The sequence below is a fragment of the Scyliorhinus torazame genome, chromosome 8, assembly GCF_047496885.1.
Source record: "Scyliorhinus torazame isolate Kashiwa2021f chromosome 8, sScyTor2.1, whole genome shotgun sequence".
Taxonomy (NCBI): Eukaryota; Metazoa; Chordata; class Chondrichthyes; order Carcharhiniformes; family Scyliorhinidae; genus Scyliorhinus; species Scyliorhinus torazame.
Window position 1 is genome coordinate 251277126 of NC_092714.1, and position 22703 is coordinate 251299828.

A 22703-nucleotide genomic window follows, 5' to 3' on the forward strand; every position below is an offset into this window, starting at 1 on the left:
CAGATAGAGAACAATAAAACAAAGACTGAAGAAACATAAAATAAATAAATAGGAGCGCATTTGCATGTATGTAGGGGGAAAGAGGTGGGAGGGAAGATATGTAGAAGAGGAGTAGCAGCACTGGGATAAAAATCATACAGTTATAGGTTATGATCACGTATTTCACATAATTTGGAACCCTATATCATGCCTTTGACTCAAAGATGTTTTTCACGTCAAACACAATTTCCAAGCTAGTGGTTTGTGGAAGGTATGGAGGAAGAAAGACTTCTAGTTAGAACCCAAAACATTTAATGCCTATAATTTTCTTTAAAAATCATGCATTGTTCAACAAAGCAGTTAATGCATTTATTTTTTGATGCAAACAGCTGGAAGAGAACTGTGACAATGTATGATAAATGAGCCATTCTGACTGATCAACAGTATTTTTCTTCAATTTTAACTAGCTATGAAGTAAGAAACGTTTCTATGGTGGCCATTCCAAATTTCTCCAGGTTACCTTTACATCACAAAGCCTTATATTTATCAGTTGTATATGCTTTGGTATTGGAGTTACTATTTTTAGGACTCAAAATGATCAGATATCAATTCTTTGATGGCAACACATGCCAATGATATAGGACAGAGAGATCCCCAAGAAACATGCTCTCTCACTGTTAGTATTTTCAGTCTTAATGCTGGAATGGTGGCAAATTAAAAATCCAAATTGCTGTACTTGTTTGTACACTTTTGTTATTTCAAAAATCATAATTACCTTTGGCAAACTTGTCAAACTTTGCAGGAGATCAAATAAGTTATTTTGGAAGCAGACTGTCTTGTATAACTGTTAATACTAACAAGTACTATAATATTTATCTGCTTAACCCCAGTGAAAACATTCTTAACTTTTAACAATGCACATTCTTTTCCACACAAGAATTATAAAATGAGAATTTTTGCAAACTCCAGAAGCAAACGTCTTAATATTTGTTCAAAAGTAAATGTGAATTAAGAATTTTACACTCCTGATTTTGGTGCTGAAAACTTACTTCTAGAAGCAGTAAACACAGTGCATCTTCAATTTGAAGAATTCTTTGAAACAAGGTTACAATGACAAACGTGATATTTGTTAAGAGAATCCTTTTCAATGACATTACAACATCACGCACAAATTTGCTTGTGCAGTGATTGTTCAATAGAGCTTTCCAGTGAAAGAGAGTTACAGGGTTAACATTTAATCAATAATTCAAGATTTGTTTTTAGAAAAAGGTCTCAACAACCAATCACGTTCTTATTTGAAGTTTCCCCAACCAATGCAGTGTATAAATTGATTTATGAAATTGTCTGTTGCTGGAACGATCTTTCTCCCCACAATGATGAGATATTATCCTGACACAAATTATGACTGGAGCATCAAGGTTTTACAGATCCTGAAGGTAATTCGTTCCATTGGAAGAATCATCCAGAGAGAATGTTTTAATCTGTTCAACATCACATTATAAAATCAAACTCCGAGAGGTGTGAGTTGTTTTGAATGCATTTAAGTACTTCCTGGCTTTCTCAGTCATTATAAGTTGGTCCTTTGTTCTTCCACAGGCTACTGCTTCCCAAGCACTGCTCATCTGCAAGCAGGAATCAGAGGGAAAATATTTTTTAATGTCACATATACAACATTTTTTAGTTCCAACTATGCCATTAAGTTTTCAAATACATTAGTCTTGTCAAACAGCTTCAAAATATTGGAGGGTCAAATATACCATAGATCGCAGCATAGAACACAACCCCTTTTTTGGCACCAAAATACATATTTAGGCCTAACCCCTTTTTTGGCACCAAAATACATATTTAGGCCGATGGTCAGCATACAAGTTAAACCCCCCTCCCCATTTTTGAGCTAATAAATGCATAATTAAGGCTATGCTCACATTAGTTGGTCTCAATTTGTCAGCTCAGAAATATTTGGTTCCAGTTGTACTCATCTTATAAGTTGGCGCTAGGGATCAAACAGGCGATACAGGCCGCGGTGTAATGAAGATGTATAGAAGTTTAAGATGCCTAAACATTTCAAAATGGTGACCACCTACACCAAAACTGACAGTTCACATTGGCAAGATAACAGAAAACATTTTGAACGTTGTTCATCTCATCATGACACAATTAAAAGCTGAATGTCTATTTGATTGAGCTACTAAACTGTGTTGCAAAGCAAAGATGTTTTATGGAGAGGTGTAACAGACATTCAAAGAGCTGAAATCATGGGCGAAATTCTCTGGAAACAGCGCGATGTCCGCCGACTGGCGCCCCAAACGGCGCAAATCAGTCGGGCATCGCGCCGCCCCAAAGGTGCGGAATGCTCCGCATCTTTGGGGGCCGAGCCCCAACCTTAAGGGGCTAGGCCCGCGCCGGACGAATTTCCGTCCCGCCAGCTGGCGGAAAAGGCCTTTGGTGCCCCGCCAGCTGGCGCGGAAATGACATCTCCGGGCAGCGCATGCGCGGGAGCGTCAGCGGCCGCTGACGGCATTCCCGCGCATGCGCAGTGGAGGGAGTCTCTTCCGCTCCGCCATGGTGGAGACCGTGGCGAAGGCGGAAGGGAAAGAGTGCCCCCACGGCACAGGCCCTCCCGCGGATCAGTGGGCCCCGATCGCGGGCCAGGCCACCATGGGGGCACCCCCCCGGGGCCAGATCGCCCCGCGCCACCCCCCAGGACCCCGGAGCCAGCCCGCGCCGCCTTGTCCCGCCGGTAAGGTAGGTGGTTTAATCTACGCCGGCGGGACAAGCATTTTAGCGGCGGGACTTCGGCCCATACGGGCCGGAGAATCGCTGGGGGGGGGGGGGGGGGGGGGCCAACCGGCATGGCACGATTCCCGCCCCCGCCGAATATCCGGTGGTGGAGAATTCGGCAACCGGTAGAGGCGGGATTCACGCCAGCCCCCGGCGATTCTCCGACCCGGCGGGGGTCGGAGAATCTCGCCCCAGATGTGGGATGAAGAATCAGGACAGGAGCAATTGCAGGATGAAAAGGCTTTCAAGGCTTGTATGCTGACCATAGGCCTAAATGTGTATTTTGGTGCCAAAAAAGGGGTTGTGTTCTATGCTCCGATCTATGGTATATTTGAACCTCCAATATTTTGAAGCGAATTCTACACATTGTGGTAAGACAGACATGTCTGGCATTTCTATAGATATTCTCTAAACAAAACTATTTCCAATTAATAATGCTACTTACCCATATTGGAGCTGCTGGTTTAGAGTGTTTGGAGGAAAAACTAGTCTCATTATTAGGTATAATAAAACCTCTGTTCAATGTATCATTTTTACTTGATGACGAGCTGTTCAAAGATCTTGATAAAACGTCTTCTGTCTGCTTCTAAGAGAAAATAAAAACAATATGGGGTCTTGATGAGACCACACCTTGTGTACGGAGTACAATTCTGCTCTCCTTACTTAAGAAAGGATGGATGTTCTTGCTTTAGAGATAATGCAAAGATTCACTAGATTGGCTCCTGGGGAAGAAGTAGACTAGGCTTGTATTTCCCAGAATTTTAGCTGCACAAGTGACAATCTCATTGAAACATACAAAATTCTTAAGAGACTTGATAGGGATGTTAGGAGAATGTTTCCCCTGACTGGAGAGTCTGGAACTAAGGATGGGAGTGGTATACACAGTCTTAGATTAAGGATCAACCATTCAGAACGGAGGTGAGAAAAAAATGTGTTCTTTCAAAGAGTTAAGGGTCTTTGGAATTCTCTACAGCAGAGAGCTGTGGATGCTAGGCTATTAAGTATATCCAAGATAAAGATAGATTTTTGGATATTTAGGGGATTAAGGGATCTATATGGGCATAATGGGGAAAGCGGAGTCGAGGTAGAAGATTAACCATGATCGGTATTGAATGGCTGACCAGAAGCGGCAAAATGGCATATTCCCATTATGTTCTTAAGGGCCCTCCTCAGAATGCATTTTTTTACTAGACACAGGCGCTTTTAAAAATAATTTCTTCTATTTGTATATAAAGATTAAACTGATCATTCTATTTCAACAGTTAAACATTTTTTACGGATTGCCTAACACGATCGAAAAATCAGGGTAAGACATGCCAAAAGGATTGATATCTAGAGATTTGATGATAAATATTGGAGCTCAGATGAGAGTTGAAGACCTCCACTTTCTCTCATCGCACTCTCAAAAAAAAAAATCAAGTGCTTTTTCTATCTGGATATAACAGTAAGTGAAAGCAATGGCTAAGTGGGTTCGATGATACCATCTCTATGGAAAGCCAACTACTGGTCAAACATCATCTGGGAGAGCCAAATTCTATCTTTTCTTTTGGAAATCGGTTTTGTAATTGCTATGTTTAAAAACAGCATGGTTGCCACAAATACTTTAACCCATTATTGAAGAACAATACTTGCCTCTGGAGAAGATAACAAACCAAGCAGTAAAAGCAAAGAAATGTTTCAACATTCTTCAAACTCAAAAAAGTCAAACATTACAGTTTACAGGATTCTTATTGCAGATCAACATCTTGGACAACTATACTTGTGGATGAGTTACCTGTTTGTGTGTGCTGAGAATAGCACGGTTTGTATTACCACCATCCTTTTCCACAATATCCAAAGCAAGAGACTTTCGCACTTTCTTCATAAGAGGTCTGTGTAGCTATACAAACAAGAATAATGATGAATTTTAAACAGATTGCAAAGGTTCCACACATTATAAACATTTAACATGTTGCAAGGCAAAATTTTGAAATGCCTTTTATAAATAATAATTTTTGACTAAATAAAAGTTGCATTTCATGTATTGTGTGACAAGATCAAGAAATGGAACCTGAGCCTTGTCCTTTGAGACTCTACAGAGAAAACCCCAATAGGGCGCATACATTAGCTTCAGCTTTTTTCTACAATCTTAACAAAGATAAACCATTAAAAACTGGTTTCAAAATAACTTTCACAAGACTGAAGTCAAATTTGTGACAAATACCACTGTTGCATTGATAAATTAGGCTCTGAATACAAACTAGGACAAGAGGGCATAATCTTAGAGTAAGGGGTCACCCACTTAAGGCAGAGATGAGAGGAATTTCATCTCTCAAAGGGTAGTGAATCTGTGGAATTCTTTACCGCAAGGAGTTGTAGAAGCTGGGTCATTACGTATATTCAAGGCTGAGATAGACAGATTTTTAATCAGGAAGGGAATCAAGGGATATGAGGAGAGTGGAGTTGAGGTTCATATCAGATCGGCCATATTTTGAATGGTGGAGCAGACTTGATGGGCCAAATGGCCTACTTCTGCTCCAACGTCTCATGGTCTCTTCTATAGACAGTAAAAGAAAAAGAAAATGAAATAACATCTTCATAAAATAACTAATAATAAATATACATTTACATGTTAAGCAGCTTCATAAAATGTGAATCTATACTGGAGAGCCAAGCAAAAATGGGAATTTAAAAAAAAAGTGACTCAAGAGAAAAAAAGTAAATATGCATTGAACACATGCACATACTAACCCCGTGCTGCTTTCTTTTTACTAACTGGGCCTCTTCTTCCTGCAAAATGCTCCTCAAACCATCTTTTAGATCCTCCTCAAAATGAGAGATTGGATACTAGATTTAAGTAAGAGGAAGAAAAGTATACATTCAATGTATTTTCAGAAATAAGTGCAACTGGAAATTAATCATTTTCACAAAATAGTCAGTACATACCCGAGGTTTCACTACTCCATATTTTTCCAGCCCATTTTTGAAAGGAGTAGGTGTTCTTGGTGTACTGTCCAAAAGAGATCTGCGACTTCTGGGTGTTCGAAACCTGCAAAGATAAAAAATACATAAAAAGAACCAATTCACACCAAATTTTGTATTCTTTCAACTTCAAGCATCACAACTGAAGCAGTACAGAAACATTTGATAAAAAGGTACTCTGTCTAATAATAATCTTTATTGTCATAAGTAGGCATACATTAACACGGCAATGAAGTTACTGTGAAAGCCCCTAGTCGGCACATTCGGGCACCTGTTCGGGTACACAGAGGGAGAATTCAGAATGGCCAAATTACCTAACAGCACCAGCGAGATTCTTCGGAAACCGGCGGGGCGGGCAACTCCGGCGCGAAGGAGTGGCGTGAACCACTCCGGCGTCAGGCTGCCCCAAAGGTGCGGAATCCTCCGCACCTTCAGGGGCTAGGCCGGCGTCGGAGTGGTTTGCGCCGCGCCGGCTTGGCGCCACGCCAACCGGTGCCGAAGGGCCTCCGCTGGGCGGCGTGAGTTGGCGCATGTGCAGGAGCACCAGCGTGTGTTGGCATCATCCCAGCGCATGCGCAGGGGGGGTTCATCTCCGCGCCGGCCATCACGGACCGGTACACCAGCCGGCGCTGAGGAATAGAGTGCCCCCACGGCACAGGCCCGCCCGTGGATTGGTGGGCTCCGATTGCGGGCCAGGCCACCATGGGGGCACCCCCCCGAGGCCGCCCGCGGAGCCAGGTCCCGCCGGTAAGTACCTGTCGTAACATACGCTAGCGGGATCTGCGGAAAACGGGCGGCCACTCGCGGGCCGGAGAATCGCCGGGGGGAGCACAGCACTGACCGGCAGGATTCCCGCCCGCACCAAATCCCCGGCGCCGGAGAATTTGGCAGCCGGCGGAGACGGGATTCACGCCACCCCCCCGGCAATTCTCCGGCCCGACCCGGGGGGGGGGGGGGGGGGGTCGGAGAGTCCCACCTGGCGTCTTTCAGGACTTGCGGGAGGAAACCAGAGCACCCGGAGGAAACCCATGCAGACACGGGGAGAGGCGGTCAAATAAACACTGCTTGATATTCTCCGCTTAATTTTTTTCTGAACCTGCTTTAGGCAGCTAAAAATGAAATTGAATTTTTACTTTTGATTGGAGCTTTTAATCTATTATAGCTGTTCTTTTTGACACATGGTCATGACAGCAACAACCCAAAATGTAATTAAGCAATTCTCATGGAGCTACTGGACAGGTTACCAGCTGCTTGGCCGAGCATGACGCAGAGCAAGCCATTTTTTTGGCCGGGGGTGGCGCAAAAGGAAATAATAGCAGACAGTTTAACTTTTATTCATGGAACAAAGGCAAACTGGAATTTATGTCCCTATTGACTTTTGTTTTGCATGGCAACTTGCAGTGATGATTCTGCTTTCTAATTTGCACATCTTCTAGGCCCACCATTTGTCTCTTTACTTGCCCATTGCCATCTCCTTCTGCTTTGCACTAGCAGCTCTTTAGTCATTTAATCTCTCCTGCCCTCCACTCTATCTTTTTGTTTAATCCCCATCCCTCCCTGCTCTGCACTTGCTCAAAACCTATTAAATCTCTAGCTTGTTGCCTGTCACTGACCCAAAACATTAACTCTCGCTTCCCTCTCCACAGATGCCGCCTGACCTGCTGAGATCCAACATGGTCCGTTTTTATTTCAGATTTCCAGCATCCACAGTATTTTGGTTTTGTACTGGAATTGCCCATTAGCTCAGCTACTTACACAGAATTCTCCTTTTGAACTTTGGGCGTATAGTCTCGCTGGAGCGGGGCTGTAACTATGATTTTCTGGCTACAAACTGGGGTAGAGGTAAGAGATGGATTCTCTAGATCAAGATTATCTTGTTTGGTCCAGAAGTTCAAAAACTAAGGGGAGGAAAGAGAAAAAACATAACAAATTTGTATTTTTGACAATTTCAACCTGCCAATACACTTGACTCATGAACACAATACATGTGCTAAATGATATGGTTACATTTAATTACAAAATAAAATTAAACTCCATCTATTCAGATTGAAAAACCAGCTGTGAAATTTCCTCTTCACCCAACCGCACTGGACATTCATTATCAGACAGAGTTGATCAGCATTCTTGACTATTCAGCAAATAAGACACTTCCATTGAAACACAGTCCCACAGAAAAAACTAAATTATAGAGATGAACCTTGAGTGGTGTAGCAGGCGTGCACTAGGATAGGTAAATGTAGTTAAACACAGCATAACCGGTTTTAAACTTTAGTTAATGCAAAACTTTACAAAAATCTCTGGAACGTGGCATGGTTTTAACCTGTTGCATTTTTGAAAAGAAAGTAGTAATTGCCGACTTAGAGATTTGGACAAAATCTGAGGAGTCCTATTAAAATTATGGGGATGATTTGGACAGACCGCAACCGAATGTAAACCCGTCCCCCAACGCCAGTTGAAATACATTCTTGATACAGATTATGGCTGTTCACTTCTCTTGGATTTAAACTACATTCTAGAAGAAAAGCAGATGCACCTCAGATGTTGATTTGAGCTAGTAGTTTGTGAAAAGCAAAAAGATGCAGAAAATGACCAAGAAAACTGTTAGAGCTGTTTTTCCCCAAGGGAATCCTCGTCAATATTCGCATCGAAAATACCGGCTACAAAAATGATCTGCTATCTCAAATACCAAGATTTTGATCTCAAACTTGGTGTCAAGAGGAAGCACTGAGTGGAGGAAAAAGTGTTTTCATGCAGAAAGGGTCAAAGTAGAACACTCAGCTTGAATTATCACCTTCAAGCTACTGGACAGGTTACCAGCTGCTTGGCGGAGCATGATGCAGAGCAAGTCGGCCATTTTCTTTGGCGGGGGTGGGGGGGGTGCAAAAATAAATAATAGCAGACAGTTTAACTTTTATTCATGGAGCAAAGACAAGTAATTTCTTCTGTCCCCTATTGTTTTTTGTTTTGCATGGCAGCTTGCAGTGATGATTCCGCTTTCTCATTTGCCCATCTTCTAGGTCCACCTTTTGTTTCTTGACTTGCCCATTGCCATCTCCTTTTGCTTTGCACCAGCAGCTCTTTAAACATTTAATCTCTCCTGCCCTCCACTCTATCTTTTTGTTTGATCCACCATTTGTAGAGGCCCAGCAGCAGATATCTTTCTCTCAGCTACTGAGAAATATAGTAGACAAAGGAGTGGAGGAACACATCTCATGCTTCACAAATAAAATACAATTTAAATCTGTAGACTTTCTTTATCAACATTGTATCATTATTTAGCAGTGATTCATAGCTGAATAGGCCAGGTGAAGCAGTCTGATCTTCTCTGGTTGCTAAAAGTCAGCCTGGAGGGCAGAAAAAGTATTCAGTACTGCAATATTACCTGTGACGGTGAAAAGGGCAAGGTCTTTACTGGAGTACTTTTTGGAGTCATGCTGCTGCTGGTACTGCTTTCAAAGATTGCAGAACTATTCCCACTGCTGCTATCATTAACCGGTGAAAGTGTAATTTTTGTTTTCTTCTTGCGCCTCAGGATTGTTGGTGGTGTACTGAAGCTTCCTGCAATTGGGGAGGTAATCATGGGGATGAGTTCACCTTTCTTTGCACTTTTGCTCAGGTCAGAGATGGTATTTGCATCAATACGGTATTCTGTCAAAGTTGGCTGTGTGGTCTTATCAGGTGTCTGTTTGATGAGATCCTCCGGTAAATCAAAGCATGACAGGTCAGACCATGCGTCTGGGTCCTTAAGAATGGAGAACAGGTACAATTAATAAGACAATTCGTAGAATCTAGATAGTCTCCAGTATACTTAAATAATCTCCCTGCTACCAGAATCATTCTTTCATCCTTCCATTAAAATTAGAACTTGAAGTATAATTAACATAGAAATACAGCATAGAAGACCATTCAGGCCCTCGTGTATATAACCAGAACTGAAGTGAGAAATTCCAGAGATATGGGGTTTGTCTTATGAAGAGAGATTGAGCAGTTTAGGCCTACACTTGAGTTTAGGAGAATGAGGGGAGATCTAATTGAGGCATATAAGATCATAAACAGTATTGACAAGGGAGACAGGATTCTGGGTCTGTACTCGTTGTGAGTTTAGAAGGATGGGGGGGGGGGGTCTTATTGAAACTTGCAGGATACCGCGAGGCTAGATAGAGTGGAACTGGAGAGGATGTTTCCACTTGTAGGAAAAACTAGAACCAGAGGACACAATCTTAGACTAAAGGGACGATCCTTTAAAACTAAGATGAGGAGGAATTTCTTCAGCCAGAGGGTGGTGAATCAGTGGAAATCTTTGCTGCAGAAGGCTGTGGAGGCCATATCACTGAGTGTCTTTAAGACAGAGTTAGATAGGTTCTTGATTAATAAGGTGATCAGGGGTTATGGGGAGAAGGCAGAATGGGGATGAGAAAAATATCAGCCAGGATTGAATGGTGGAGCAGACTCGATGGACTGGGTGGCCAAATTCTGCTCCTGTGTCATATGGGGCAAATTAGAACGAGATGTCATAGTCTTAGGGTAAGGGATAGCAGATTTATAACAGAGATGAGGGGAAATTACTTCACTCAAAGAGTCGTGAATCTGCGGAATTCACTACCCCGGAGCGCGGTGGATGCCGGGACAATTGAGGAGATAATTAGTGATGGGTAGAAGGGTTATGGCGAATGGGCAGGAAAGTGGAGTTGAGGCCGAAAGATCAGTCATGATCATATTGAATGGTGGAGCGGGCTCGAGGGGCTGAATTACTTACTCCTGCTCTTACTTCTTATGTTCTTATAAAAGCCTATAACCATACATCTGAACCAACCAAAAGTGGCTGTAGGGGAGAAAAAGTGACCCTCGACTCTAGTGGTCTGAATGGCATGAGAAAACCTAATCAGTAACACCACCTCCAAATCAGGTAGATGTTTACCCAATATCAGATGAAAGATAAGGTATTTTATATTGTAAATATTTGTTTTTCCATACTAGCCCAATGCAGATTTAATTGATGTTTAAACATTAGAGCGTTATGCAGTACCTAAACATTTGGCAGCTTATATGCTTCAAATTCAAAACGGTGAGTCATTGATGAAATTTTGAACACAATGAATATGAAATATATTGGGGAAATGCTTGCTTGTTCAACAGAGCGTGCTTGTATTATTGTGCTGCTGCAGGTAACAGGGGAAAGCAAAGTTGCTCTGGCAACATGCACTCTTCTCCCGCTGAATCGACCTTGTGTTTCTCTCAGTACCCTCGTGAAACTCAAGCCAGTTAGTTACATGATATTATCACTCCACCTGGTCTTTTGCCTACCTGCACATTCCTCTAGCATTCTTTCCAGCATCGTAATTTTTAATACCACTGCTTCATACCATGTGCCCAAAGTATTTCAACTTCTAGAAACAATAATTGTAATGAAAAATACTTGTGTATTTTTGACTTCCAGTGGCGGCCATGAAGTGAGTGGTCGCATATTTGGCAGTTCCCGCTCGAGGTGTATTTTTCAGTCCTTTTCCCAGGTTGTCGGGCGGATGTTTTGAAGGAAAAGGGTGCAGAGGTGGCGGAGGCAGATTTTACTCCACCGGTGAATGGTTTCATGGACCAGAAATGGGTTTAGAAGAAAGGAGTTGCAAGAGCAAGGAATTCCTTGTGCGACACAGGGAAAGATGACGGAGAGGACGGGGCCGGCCCTATCAGCCCAATGGTTGACGGAGCAGCTGGTTGACATTCTGAAGGGAAAGTTCAGTCACCACAGGGAGGTTCTGGAGACCCTGGTGAAGGTGGTAGACCTGCTGAGAGTGGGGATCGACTGCGTGGAGTAGAGGCTGGAGATCCAGAGCCAGGCGATCCAGAAGGCGGAGGAGGTGAGGGAGCACGAGGAGCAGCTTATCTCGTTGGCAGCCGAAGATCGGGATGATGCGAGAAACGCAGAAGTGGCTTAAGGAGAAGGTGGAGGATTTGGAGAACAGCTCCCGAAGGTAAAATTTAAGAATTGTGGGGATACCAGAGGGCATTGAAGGAGCGGACGCAGGCTCTTATGTAGCCAAAATTCTGGAGAAGTTGATGGTGGAGGGAGCCTTCGAGCGGCCCCTGGAAGTTGAGCGGGCGCACAGGGCGTTGATGAGGAAGTCGCAGGCGAATCAGCCGTCAAGGGCGATGGTAATGAGGTTACAGATATTCCTGGATTAGGAGAAGATCTTGAGATAGGCCAAGCAGGCGAGGTGATGTACCCAGGAGGGTAATAAGCTCCGGGTATACCAGAAACTGGGTGTGGAACTGGCCAAGAGGAGAACGGGATTAAACGACGTGATGTACCCACGAGGGTAATAAGCTCCGGGTATACCAGGACCTGGGTGTGGAACTGGCCAAGAGGAGAACGGGATTCAATCGAGTCAAGGCTGCCCTCTATAAAGAAGGGGGTGAAGTTCAGGATGCTGTACCCGGCCCGCCACTGGGTGACCCACAATGGTCGTGAGTATTATTTTGGAGCACCGGAGAAGGTGATGAAGTTTGTGAGAGACAATGAACTGGCAGGTGAAGGAGGACATTGAACTTTGGAGAAGGTGCGAGAGATGCTGGTTCTCTCTGTCCCATTTTGCCCGCTTGTTTTTTATTGTATTGTTTGGTTTGGGGTGACGGTCAGGGGAGAACCTCCATTCACTCAGGGATGGTTTTTCTTTCTTGCGGGGTTCTTTGGTGGGAAGCTGGAGGTTTGTGTTGGTTGAGGGCATCTTTTTTTTTCTTATTGTTATTGTTGTTTGCACCATGGAAGTGTGTGAGCGGGAGGGGGAGGTGAAATCAGTGGGGGGGTAGGGGTAGAATGTTTGGCGCCATGTGTGGTGGCTGCCAGAGTAGCTGGGCGAGCTAGTTCACGGGAGCACAGTGGGGGGAGAGCAGGCGGGTAGCACTTGAGGTGGGGAATATGATCGGTGGAGGTTTGGGAGGTAGAAGGCAACGGAATTTTTGTACTTATCCCATGTCCACAGGCTGTACTCGCAGATAGATTACTACTGGGAAGCAAACATAGCCATGGTCAGGAAGTAGGTAGTGGGGGAGGGGTCAGTGTGGGAGCAGATGGCGGCAGCCTCATGTAAGGGCACTTGCTTAGGGGCACTGTTGACAGTGCCTCTGCCGTTCTCGTTGGCCACTTACTCCACAAGCTCACTGGTGGAGGCGGCTTGGAGGGTGTGGGGGCAATACCCGAGGTTGGAGGGTGCCTTGGTTTGGGCACCGATTTGCAGGAATCACAGGTTTGCTCTGGGGGGACTGGATGCAGGGCTCCAGGGGTGGCAGTTGGCGGGGATGGAGCGGTTTGGAGACCTGTTCGTTTGGGGGGAGGGGGGCAGCTTTTCGAGCTGGAGTATGAGCTGTCCAACAGGACTAGGTTCCAGTAGGTTCTGGATTATGTGAGGAAGCAGGTGCCAGCCTTTCCCATCTGCCGGCCCAGGGTTGCAGGACAAGGTGGTGCCAAAAACAGGGGTTGGTGAAGGTAGGGCTTCAGAGATCTATAAGGAGTTAATGGACTGGGAGGGCGCCCCGTTAGGAGAGGTTAAGAAGTGGGAGGAAGAGCTGTGGAGGGAGGTGAAGGAGGGTGAATGAATCGTCTTTGTGTGCTAGGCTTAGCCTTATTCAATTTAAAGTATCCATAGGGCGCACGTGGCAGTGGCCAGAATGAGAAGGTTTTTTGAGGGGTTGGAGGATAGGTATGGGCGGTTTTTGGAATGCCGGACGACCCGGGAGTCCAGGGGGCGAGGGAGGCCAATGTTTTGGCCTTTGCCTACCTGGTAGCCCGGAGACGGATCGTGCTGGAATGGAGGGACTCGGGGTCGCTGAAGCTGGAGGCGCGGGCGGGGGGGGGGGGGGGGGTTGAGCGATCTCACGGAATTCCTTAGATTGGAAAAAATTTAATTCACCTTGAGAGGGTCTGTGGACGGGTCACAGCGCCAGCGACCCAGATTCAATTCTGACCTCGGGTAACCAAAATGGAATTTGTACATTCTTCCCATGTCTGCCTGGGTTTCCTCCCACAGAGCAAAGATGTACAGGTTAGGTGCATTGACCATGCTGAATTGCCCCGAGATGGGGTTACAGGGATGGGGCCTAGGTAGCGTGCTCCTTCAGAGGGCCGGTGCAGACTTGATGGGCCGAATGGCCTACTTCCGCACTGTAGGGATTCTATGAAATCTGAAGATTTTGGGGGTGACACAGTGGTTAGCACTGTTGCCTCACAGCTTCAGGGTCCCAAGTTCAATACCGGCCTTGGGTGACTGTGTAGAGTCTGCACGTTCTCTCAATGTCTGCGTGGGTTTCCTCCGGGTTCTCCGGTTTCTTCCCACAGTCCAAAGATGAGCAGGTACGGTGGATTGGCCATTCTAAATTGCCCCGTAGTGTCCAAAAAGGTTAAGTGGGGTTACTGGGTTACAGGGATAGGGTGGGGTTATGGGCTTAAGTCAGGTGCTTTTTCCCAAGGGCCGGTGCAGACTCGATGGGCCAAATGGCCTCCTTCTGCTCCGTAGATTTTATGATTCTATGTTTTTAAATGCCTTAATAAAACATTTTATAAAACACTTGTGTATTTTTGTGTGATCCATTGATGTAATCTCTTTTTAACCATCTTAATCACCAGACATTGTTAAGTAAAATAGTATCAGAACTTGAAACTACTTTCAAATTATTTCTTCAAGGTAAAACAATGGTTGCATTTTGGATTAACTAGAAGCTAGAAGGTATAATTGGGTTTGGACAAAACTGCTATCCTTTTCTTTAATCTTTTTAAATTAGAGGTTATTTCAGACAAAAAAAGTGAAATACAAGCAATTATTATGAATGTCAAAAGCAGCAATAAAATTGTTAATGAAATAAGCAACAGATTGATGCGAATAGCCGGAACTCAATACACAGGACTAATTTAACTTTCCTCAGATTCCGAACTTGTCGCGGAGGAGGCTTGAAAGCTTGAATAAGCAAGCATTTCCCCAATATATTTTATACTCATTGTGTTCAAAATTTCATCAATGACTCACCGTTTTGAATTTGAAGCAGATAAGCTACCAAATGTTTAGGTATTGCATAACACTCTAATGTTTAAACATCAATTAAATCTGCATTGGGCTAGTATGGATAAACAAATATTCAACATTCCATTGATCCCGAAAGCAATGCCGTCGGGAAACTTAAGCTCCTGGCAGGATCACCCATGAAGGTAAGGTCGGAGAGGAAGAACCAGACAAAGCATAATCCAAAATAAGTCCTCAACGGCGGATCATCATGAAGATACTCGTATAGTATCAGCAGCTACGATGGTGGATGAAGGCTGCAGCAATAGGGAGATCCCCAGTTATCACGGTTCCCTTGTCATAGGAACTGGACTGTGTGTCTGCTGATGTGCAATGGCATACCCACGTTAAAAGATTTCCCCTACCAGGAAACCAGCCCACCCCACACAGAGAAGCCCTGCAGCGATCGGCAAGAGGTGCCAGGGGCAGGACCATGAGATCTGGAAGTCCCTAGCTTCGGATCAGCATGTAGGTGATGAGAGTTCGATTTAGTAGTCTCACTCTTGGAATAGGAACAGGAGAATGTTCTCCACAACTGAGCAGCCTCTTCAGGAATTATTCTGCTCACCCCTCTTGGGAAATGGGCGAGAAAAGGTGCCCTAAAAATAGTCTGTTCCTTCCTAAACCTGGTTGGAAAACCGCATCCAGCAGGCTCATCCACCTGCGGTCAGAAAATCAAAGTGAAACTGAATTTCAGAACCTGAAATGCATGAACCTTAATGGTAATGAGCAAAGCAATCAACCGGAACGGGGAACTGCCCTTGCTGCCCATGAATTCAAGCACTTCAACATTAATATCGCTGCCCTGCAAAAGACCAGAAGAGCAGGCAAAGGGAAGATGGCGATGGTTACACCTTCTTCTGGAGAGGAAAACCAAAGGGTCAACCAATGACACATGAAATTGATTTCTCCATCAAGAACGAACTAGTCAACCAATTGCAGCATCAATGAGCGCCTCATGACCCTCTAGTCTACAACTCGCCAAAAAGCAGCAGGCAACAGTCGTGAGTATCTATGCCCCAACCTTTGATGCCAATGATGGGTTTAAAAGGATTCTATTCCACTCTGGATACCATACTTTGTTGGAAAGATCGATCATTCTTCTTGAGGACTTCAACGCCAAGATTGGAAAGGACTCTCAAATCTGGAAAGGAACCATTGTGAAAAAAGGAAGTGGGATTTGTAACTCCAATGGGATTCTCCTGTTCGTGAAATGTGTGGAACACCAGATTGTCATCACGAACACGCTGTTCTACTAAAAATACAACTCACACCTTTTGTTCTCACTGGGGACTGCCATTAGCACTCTTTTCCCTTCATTTCCGTGGCTATAAGAACTCTGCTCCCTTGGTTTCTGTGGCTATGACTCATCTTTCATTCTCTCACCCTACAGTATAAATATTTCCCATTTTCTATGTCTTTTAGCTTTGACAAAGGATCATCTGGACTCGATACATTAGCTCTTTTCTCTTCTTACAAATGCTGCCAGACCTGCTGAAATCTTCTAGAATTTTCTCTTTGGTTTCAGATTCCAGCATCCGCAATAATTTGCTTGTATTAAGTTGTGGACTTCCTGAAGACATCCACAATCAAAGTACTGGAACATGATTCACTTTGTCATCGTCCAGTCCAGAGACCAAAAAGGATGCCCTCATCACCAAAGCGATGACCAGTGGAGATGACTGCTGGGCAGACCACTGGTTCATCTGCTCCTCTATGTCCATCAAACTCCACCAGAAGCAGCAGAAGATGATGAAACAGCTCAGAAAAAAGATAAATGTTGAGCGGTTGCAAGAGCCAAGCACGCTAGTGAACTTCCAACATGTCTTCTCCAAAATCCCCAGATTGTCCATTCTAATGCAATAGAGGAAAACTGGAAAGAGCTGAAGACAGTCGTCATCTCAAGTTGTGAAGAAACTATCCACTACAAGACCAGGAAACACCAAGACTGGTTCGATGAGAACGACCGCACCATCCAACACCTCATCGACAAGAGGAGGAAGTTCTCCGCACCTGGCAAAATGACATAACCCGCAACGAGGAGAGCTTATCAATTAGTCACAGTAGAGGTACAAAGAGCAACTTCGGAAATCAATGGTGGACTGAGAAAGCGAAGGAGCTGCAACTGCTCGCTGACCAGCATGACACATGGGGCTTCTTTAAATGACACTAAGGCAATATATGGACCCTCGGTCTCAAACTGGTGCGGAATAAGGACAGAACCCTGGAGAGGCAGAGAGAGAAAGTATTGGCCTTTGATGGAGAGAACACGTCAAAGAACTCCAAAACCATGATACAATCATAGATGAGGACATGTTTGACTCCCCATCAAAAATGATCTTGGACTCCCACCAAGCGTGGACGAAGATGTCGAAGTTGCCATTAAACGCATGAAGAATGGAAAAGCCGCAGGAGTCAGCGGAGATTTTCAAACTTGGGAAAGAGATCAGCAGTCATCTCCATCATTGTTGCTGAAAATCTGGGACAGAGAAGAAATTCATGCAGACTTAAGAGATGCCAACATCTGCACCATCTTCAAGAAAGGACACAAAGTAGACAGTGGGAACTACCAAGGAATCGTCCTACTCTCCATCGCCGGGAAGATCATCGCCCAAATCTTCGCTAGCCACATTTTCCCACTGTCTCCAGTCTCTGAAGAAATCCTTCCAGAAAGCCAGTGTGGCTTTCAACCAAACCGTGGAACAGCAGATATGATTTTCACTGCTTGGCAACAAAAAGCCAGGAGCAATAAGACATGGACTAAAAGCCAGGAGCAATAATACATGGACTTCATCGATCTTCCAAGCAACTTTCAAATCTTTTGATTCGGTCAATTGGGAAGTACCACAGAAGAGCCTGTGAAAGGCCGGCTGTGCAGAGAAATTCATCAACATCCTCGGACTCCTGCACGACAAGATGTCGGCGACAGTCCTCGCTGACAGAAGTAAGAGAAACCTTAGGAGATCAAGATTAGAGTCAAGTAGGGATGTGTCAGAGCAAGCTTCCCAGTGGAGTGAACATTTGTCTTGGAAAACGTTTCAACCTCAACTGGTTGAAATCCAAGAAGAAAACGACACTGACATCGCTCGTGGAAGTTCAGTATGCGGGATGGCATTGCCATCTTCACTCTCTCAGAAGAGAATCTCCAAGCCATGCTTGACACCTTCGTGGAAGCATACCAAAAGAACTGATCTCAGCCTCAACTTCAAGAAGAGTCAAATCCTTTACCAATCTGCTCCAGGGCAAGACCCAGTGTCTCCCTCCATTAAGATCAACAGAGAAACCCTACCAATTGTGGACCATTTCCCATACCCGGGGAGCCACCGGTCCTCCAAGGCTGACACCAATGTGGAGATCCAACATCGCATCCAATTCACCAGCGTCTTCTTCGGCCGCCAAAGGAAGAGAGTCTTTGACGCCCTTGACATCTGTGCTAACACCAAGATCTGGTGTACAAGGCAGTCTTCCTCACAACTCTTCTATACTGCTCAGAAACCTGAGATTACGTAGGTGCCACTTCCATGCCCTGGAGAGGTACCATCAACGTTGTCGGAGACGGATTCTCCATATCAGTTGGGAAGATAGGCGTACTAACATCAGTGTCCTCGAAGGAGCCAAGAGCACCAGCAGCGAGGCCAAGATCATCTGAAACCAACTCCACTGTGCTGGCCATGTCCTTAGGATGAGAGAGTCACAACTGTCAAAGCAAATTTTTTTGCCCAGCTCCAGGAAGGTTTCCAAACAAGAGCACAAAGGAAGTACTCAAAGACACCCTGAAGGCTTACCTCATGAAGTGCAACAGATGTCAACGCCTGGGAAACACTTGCTCTGAAGAGACCTACTTGCAAGAATCTCCTGATTGAAGGCACACAATTCTTCGAGGACACCCAACGACAAGAGAAAGCCCAGAAAAGGAGCCTGAGAAAAGAATACCAGCGATCTAGAGTCCAATGACTGATCACACCTCTTGGAAACACCTGCCAAGCATGCGGTTTAAAATGCGGCTCTAGGATCGTGCTCATCAGCTCTGCAAGAATCCACAGAATCCGTGACACGTAACACAAAGTTTCTTAGGTGGACAATCGTACTGGTTAGCAAGTGATCGCCAAAGAAGGTGGCGGCTAATTTAATACCTCTAAGAATAATACAAAATGTTTAAAATGTAATTCCTGCAGAGCAAACCATGAACAACATCCTCACCAGTTGCTCTGACAACAACCAGACCTAGATGGCCCCAAATCTCCGATGTCCACCCACCACACTATTTAAAGTGTCAGAGTGCCTGATGCAATACACTTGAAGGAACTCTGGAAAGTGCTGGCTGAAACCAACCTCTGCTGAAAGACCTTTGCAGTCCCTGGCATGCTGAATTTCTTCTTCAATGCATGCGGGTTTTTTAAAAAATGAATTTAGAATACCCAATTATTTTTTTCAAATTAAAGGGGCAATTTAGCGTGGCCAATCCACCTAACCTGCACATCTTTGGGTTGTGGGGTGAAATCCACGCAGACACGGGGAAAAATGTGCAAACTCCACGCGAACAGTGACCCAGGGCCAGGATTCAAACCCAGGTCCTCAGCACCGTAGTCCCAGTGCTAACCACTGTGCCACGTGCCGCCCTCGTGCAGATGAGATGTTATCCATCATAACCTCCCCCTCTCTGTAAGCCACCCCATCCCCTATCAAAACAGGTTTTGTCGGCACGAGGGGGAAGGTGCAGTCAACACTATTTCCACTCAAGAATATCTCTACTCCTACTGGAACGAAAGCGAAGTGTGACTGGCGTTCATCATTAACTGAGCTGGCAAGTTGCAAAGTGTAACACCCAAAACTCGCTGATGTAGAGGCAAAACGTTGCACACAGCCCAAGCTCAATATCTCCATCTCTTTTAGATTTTTACAGCACAAAAGAGGCCCTTCAGCCCATCCTAATTTAAATAATTTTAATGGTCAAGAGGGAAGGTTTGAAGTTTGCCCACCCTCTCTGCTGAATTAAATGATTTTCTAGGTCCTCCTTCCACCTCAGGTGGAAATCTCAAATCTGAAGATGACACATGCAAGGGTGGCAGACTACCCAGTACTCAGGTAGTCGTCATTCATTGTGTCTCAAATCAGAGCTTCACCTTGGTATTCAATCACAGGGACTATTACAAATTTAACAGAGTTCCAGTAATGGTCAGCATTTGTGGATGTTTTGGCGGAGGTAGATATGGCATAAAAAGATTAAATATGGTGTAAAATAAAACTGCTAGAAATTCAAAAAGTCACTACACAACTTTAAACAATTCACAGCATCTTTCAGAATCCACTTTAATATCCAGAAGGTTGAAAAAATTGGACAGGTTGGGCTTGTATCCATTGGAGTTGAGAAGAATGAGAGGTGATCTCACTGATTCATAGAAGATCCCGAGGGGACTCGACACAGTGGATGTTTCTCCTAAAATTAAGATACTAAAATTCAGAGACACAGTTGAAAATAAAGGGTCGCCCATTTAAGATGGCGATGGTCATTTTTTCTCAGAGTGCTATCAGTATGTGGAATTCTCTTCCCCAGGGAGAAGTGGAGGCTGGGTCATTGAATATTTTTAAGGCTGGAGTGAGATAGATTCCTGATTAACAAGGGAATCAAAGGGTGTAGTGGAAGACTGGAAGGTAGAGTTGAGGCCACAATCTGATCAGCAATGATTTTATCAGGTGTTGGAGGGGGCTCATGTGGCCAAATGGTCCTAAATCATATGTTCGTAGAAGGGTATTTGTTGTTTAGGCAATTGCAATGAAATGGTATGAATTTAAAAGGAAACATTCCTATGCTGAAAAGTGCAAGACATGTAAAGGAGTACATGTCATGTTTTCATATTTTCGAACACACAATACGAGAGTGGCTGCTTTCACAGCATGTTACAGAACTTACACATTTGATTAGCTCCAGGGGCTCAGAGAATTCAGGGGCCGACTGCGGTGAAAATCTTGTCCCAGAATCTACTATCAGGAACATGCTGTCAGAAGCCTCTTCTGTAGATTGGTCAGGTTCCTGGGATTGATCAGAAATAGATTGCTCTTGCTGAGTTTCAGAAGTACTCGATAGTCCCGGATCACCAGGCATAGTGTCATCCATATGGTGATTGCCTAACCAACTGGCAATACTGTCCTCCTGTTGTCAATAGGAAAATAATCTTAATGCACAAAAGGAATTACCAAGGATTTGCAAGTTAAAGACTGATTTTGAGTGAAGTTCTCAATGAACTCCAAATATAAAATGTAAATAAGCCATTTAAAAACTTAAGGAACCATTGAAAAATGACAAAGCATATTCTATGGCAATATTTATTTTTCCATAACAACCTGCAATTTTCATATGTATTTGCAGAAGATCACACCTCAGATGCTTCCTTTCCAGATTAAAAAGCTCAGGTTTTTCCAGTCCTTCAATAAAGCCGGTGATATTCAGGATGACTACAGCTCTTCTCTATTCCACCTGTGCTTGAATGCCTGCAGTATACTAGGGTAGTGCAGGGAAGTGCCATGAGGCTGATCCAAGTGCCAAAGTTATGTGAAAAGATAGAAAAACGTGGACTTGTCAACCTGCAAAGGAAGTATCTGCAAGATCATCTTATCAGATCGTTAAGGAAACAGAAACAACAATCTAGAGAGAAGTTTCAGAATCCAGAGTTTCTGGATAGATGCTGGCATCCAAACAAGTGTCATATTGGACTTGAAATGTTAACCGTTTCTCTCTCCACAAATCAGCCAGACCTGCTGAGTTTTTTCAACACTGTTTATTTCAGATCTCCAGCATCAACAGTATTTTGCTTTTATTTCAGTGTTTAATTCACTGCCACTTCTCTTTCAGGAATGCCCTTGGAGAAGTTCAGCTCTTCTTCCTAATGGGATTTACGTTCATCTCTTTCACCTGGTTTGCCTTCATATTTTTCATTTCCTTCCTCGTATTTGACGATGTTTACCAAAACAGGTTTTCACAGCCTCATTTCCTGCTCCAAAGCGGTCTCGGTCCCCAGTTTCATTCTAGTCTCACCCGACACCTTAACAAGAAACTTTTTCTCTTCATTTCAGGTGTTATGGAATGCAAGCACCATAGGGAATGCAAGATCCTCCAGTAGGGTACTGATGCTCTTCCAAATCCTTCCTCCTCTTGTCTTCCCTCTGGCCTCATCTATTATTTTAATCCACCTCTCATCGTGCTTTCACAATACCCTCTGACTTGGCCCTCTCTGAAGCTGAACAATCGGTGCTCAAAGGACTCCGTTTTATCCCAATATGCCCGCATCTCAAAGAATGTGTGCTTTGGCATGACGTTGAACTGCTCTTCCATTGCCTTCACCTCCATGCTCACTTGGTGCAGACTCCTACCCCAGTCCACAGATCCGTTCACCTGTCTCCAATACTCTCCCTGCACCTGGACCCTTCAATTTGGATTCTTACTTCGTCTACCCCAGAATGATAGAGCATCTACCAATATTAATTACTTGCCCACCAACATCCAGTTTTTTTTTTCCCCCATTCTTTTTTTTTTTTTAAATTTAGAGTACCCAATTAATTTTTTCCAATTAAGGGGCAATTTAGCGTGGCCAATCCACCTAGCCTGCACATCTTTGGGTTGTGGGGGCGAAGCCCACGCAACACGGGGAGAATGTGCAAACTCCACACGGACAGTGACCCAGAGCCGGGATCGAACCTGGGACCTCGGCGCCGTGAGGCAGCAGGGCTAACCCACTGCGCCACCGTGCTGCCCTCCAACACCCACAGTTACCTCAACGACACCTCCTCACGCCCAGCTTCCTGTGAGGACTCATTCTCTCAATTTCCGGCACATCTGTTCCGATAATGCTACCTTCCACAATGACACTTCAAACATGTCTTTCTTTTTCCTCAACAGAGTATCCCCCTCCACACGGTGGTTGACAAGGCCCTCAACAG

The 22703-nt window shown here is 44.5% G+C and overlaps 1 protein-coding gene across 1 annotated transcript in view; it reads right to left on the reverse strand.

Annotated features, from left to right (window-relative positions):
* Positions 1-274: 274 nt before the first annotated feature.
* The window catches only part of mybl2b (v-myb avian myeloblastosis viral oncogene homolog-like 2b), an 89754-nt gene continuing 67325 nt past the window's right edge, over positions 275-22703 (reverse strand). Inside the window, exons 8-15 of the mRNA XM_072515558.1 lie at positions 20680-20919; positions 9104-9463; positions 7477-7619; positions 5686-5788; positions 5491-5586; positions 4535-4639; positions 3206-3346; positions 275-1601 (exon numbers count right to left, since the gene is read on the reverse strand). Coding sequence (XP_072371659.1) covers positions 1476-1601; positions 3206-3346; positions 4535-4639; positions 5491-5586; positions 5686-5788; positions 7477-7619; positions 9104-9463; positions 20680-20919 — 1314 coding nt within the window. The 3' untranslated portion in view covers positions 275-1475. The remainder of the gene's footprint in view (positions 1602-3205; positions 3347-4534; positions 4640-5490; positions 5587-5685; positions 5789-7476; positions 7620-9103; positions 9464-20679; positions 20920-22703) is intronic.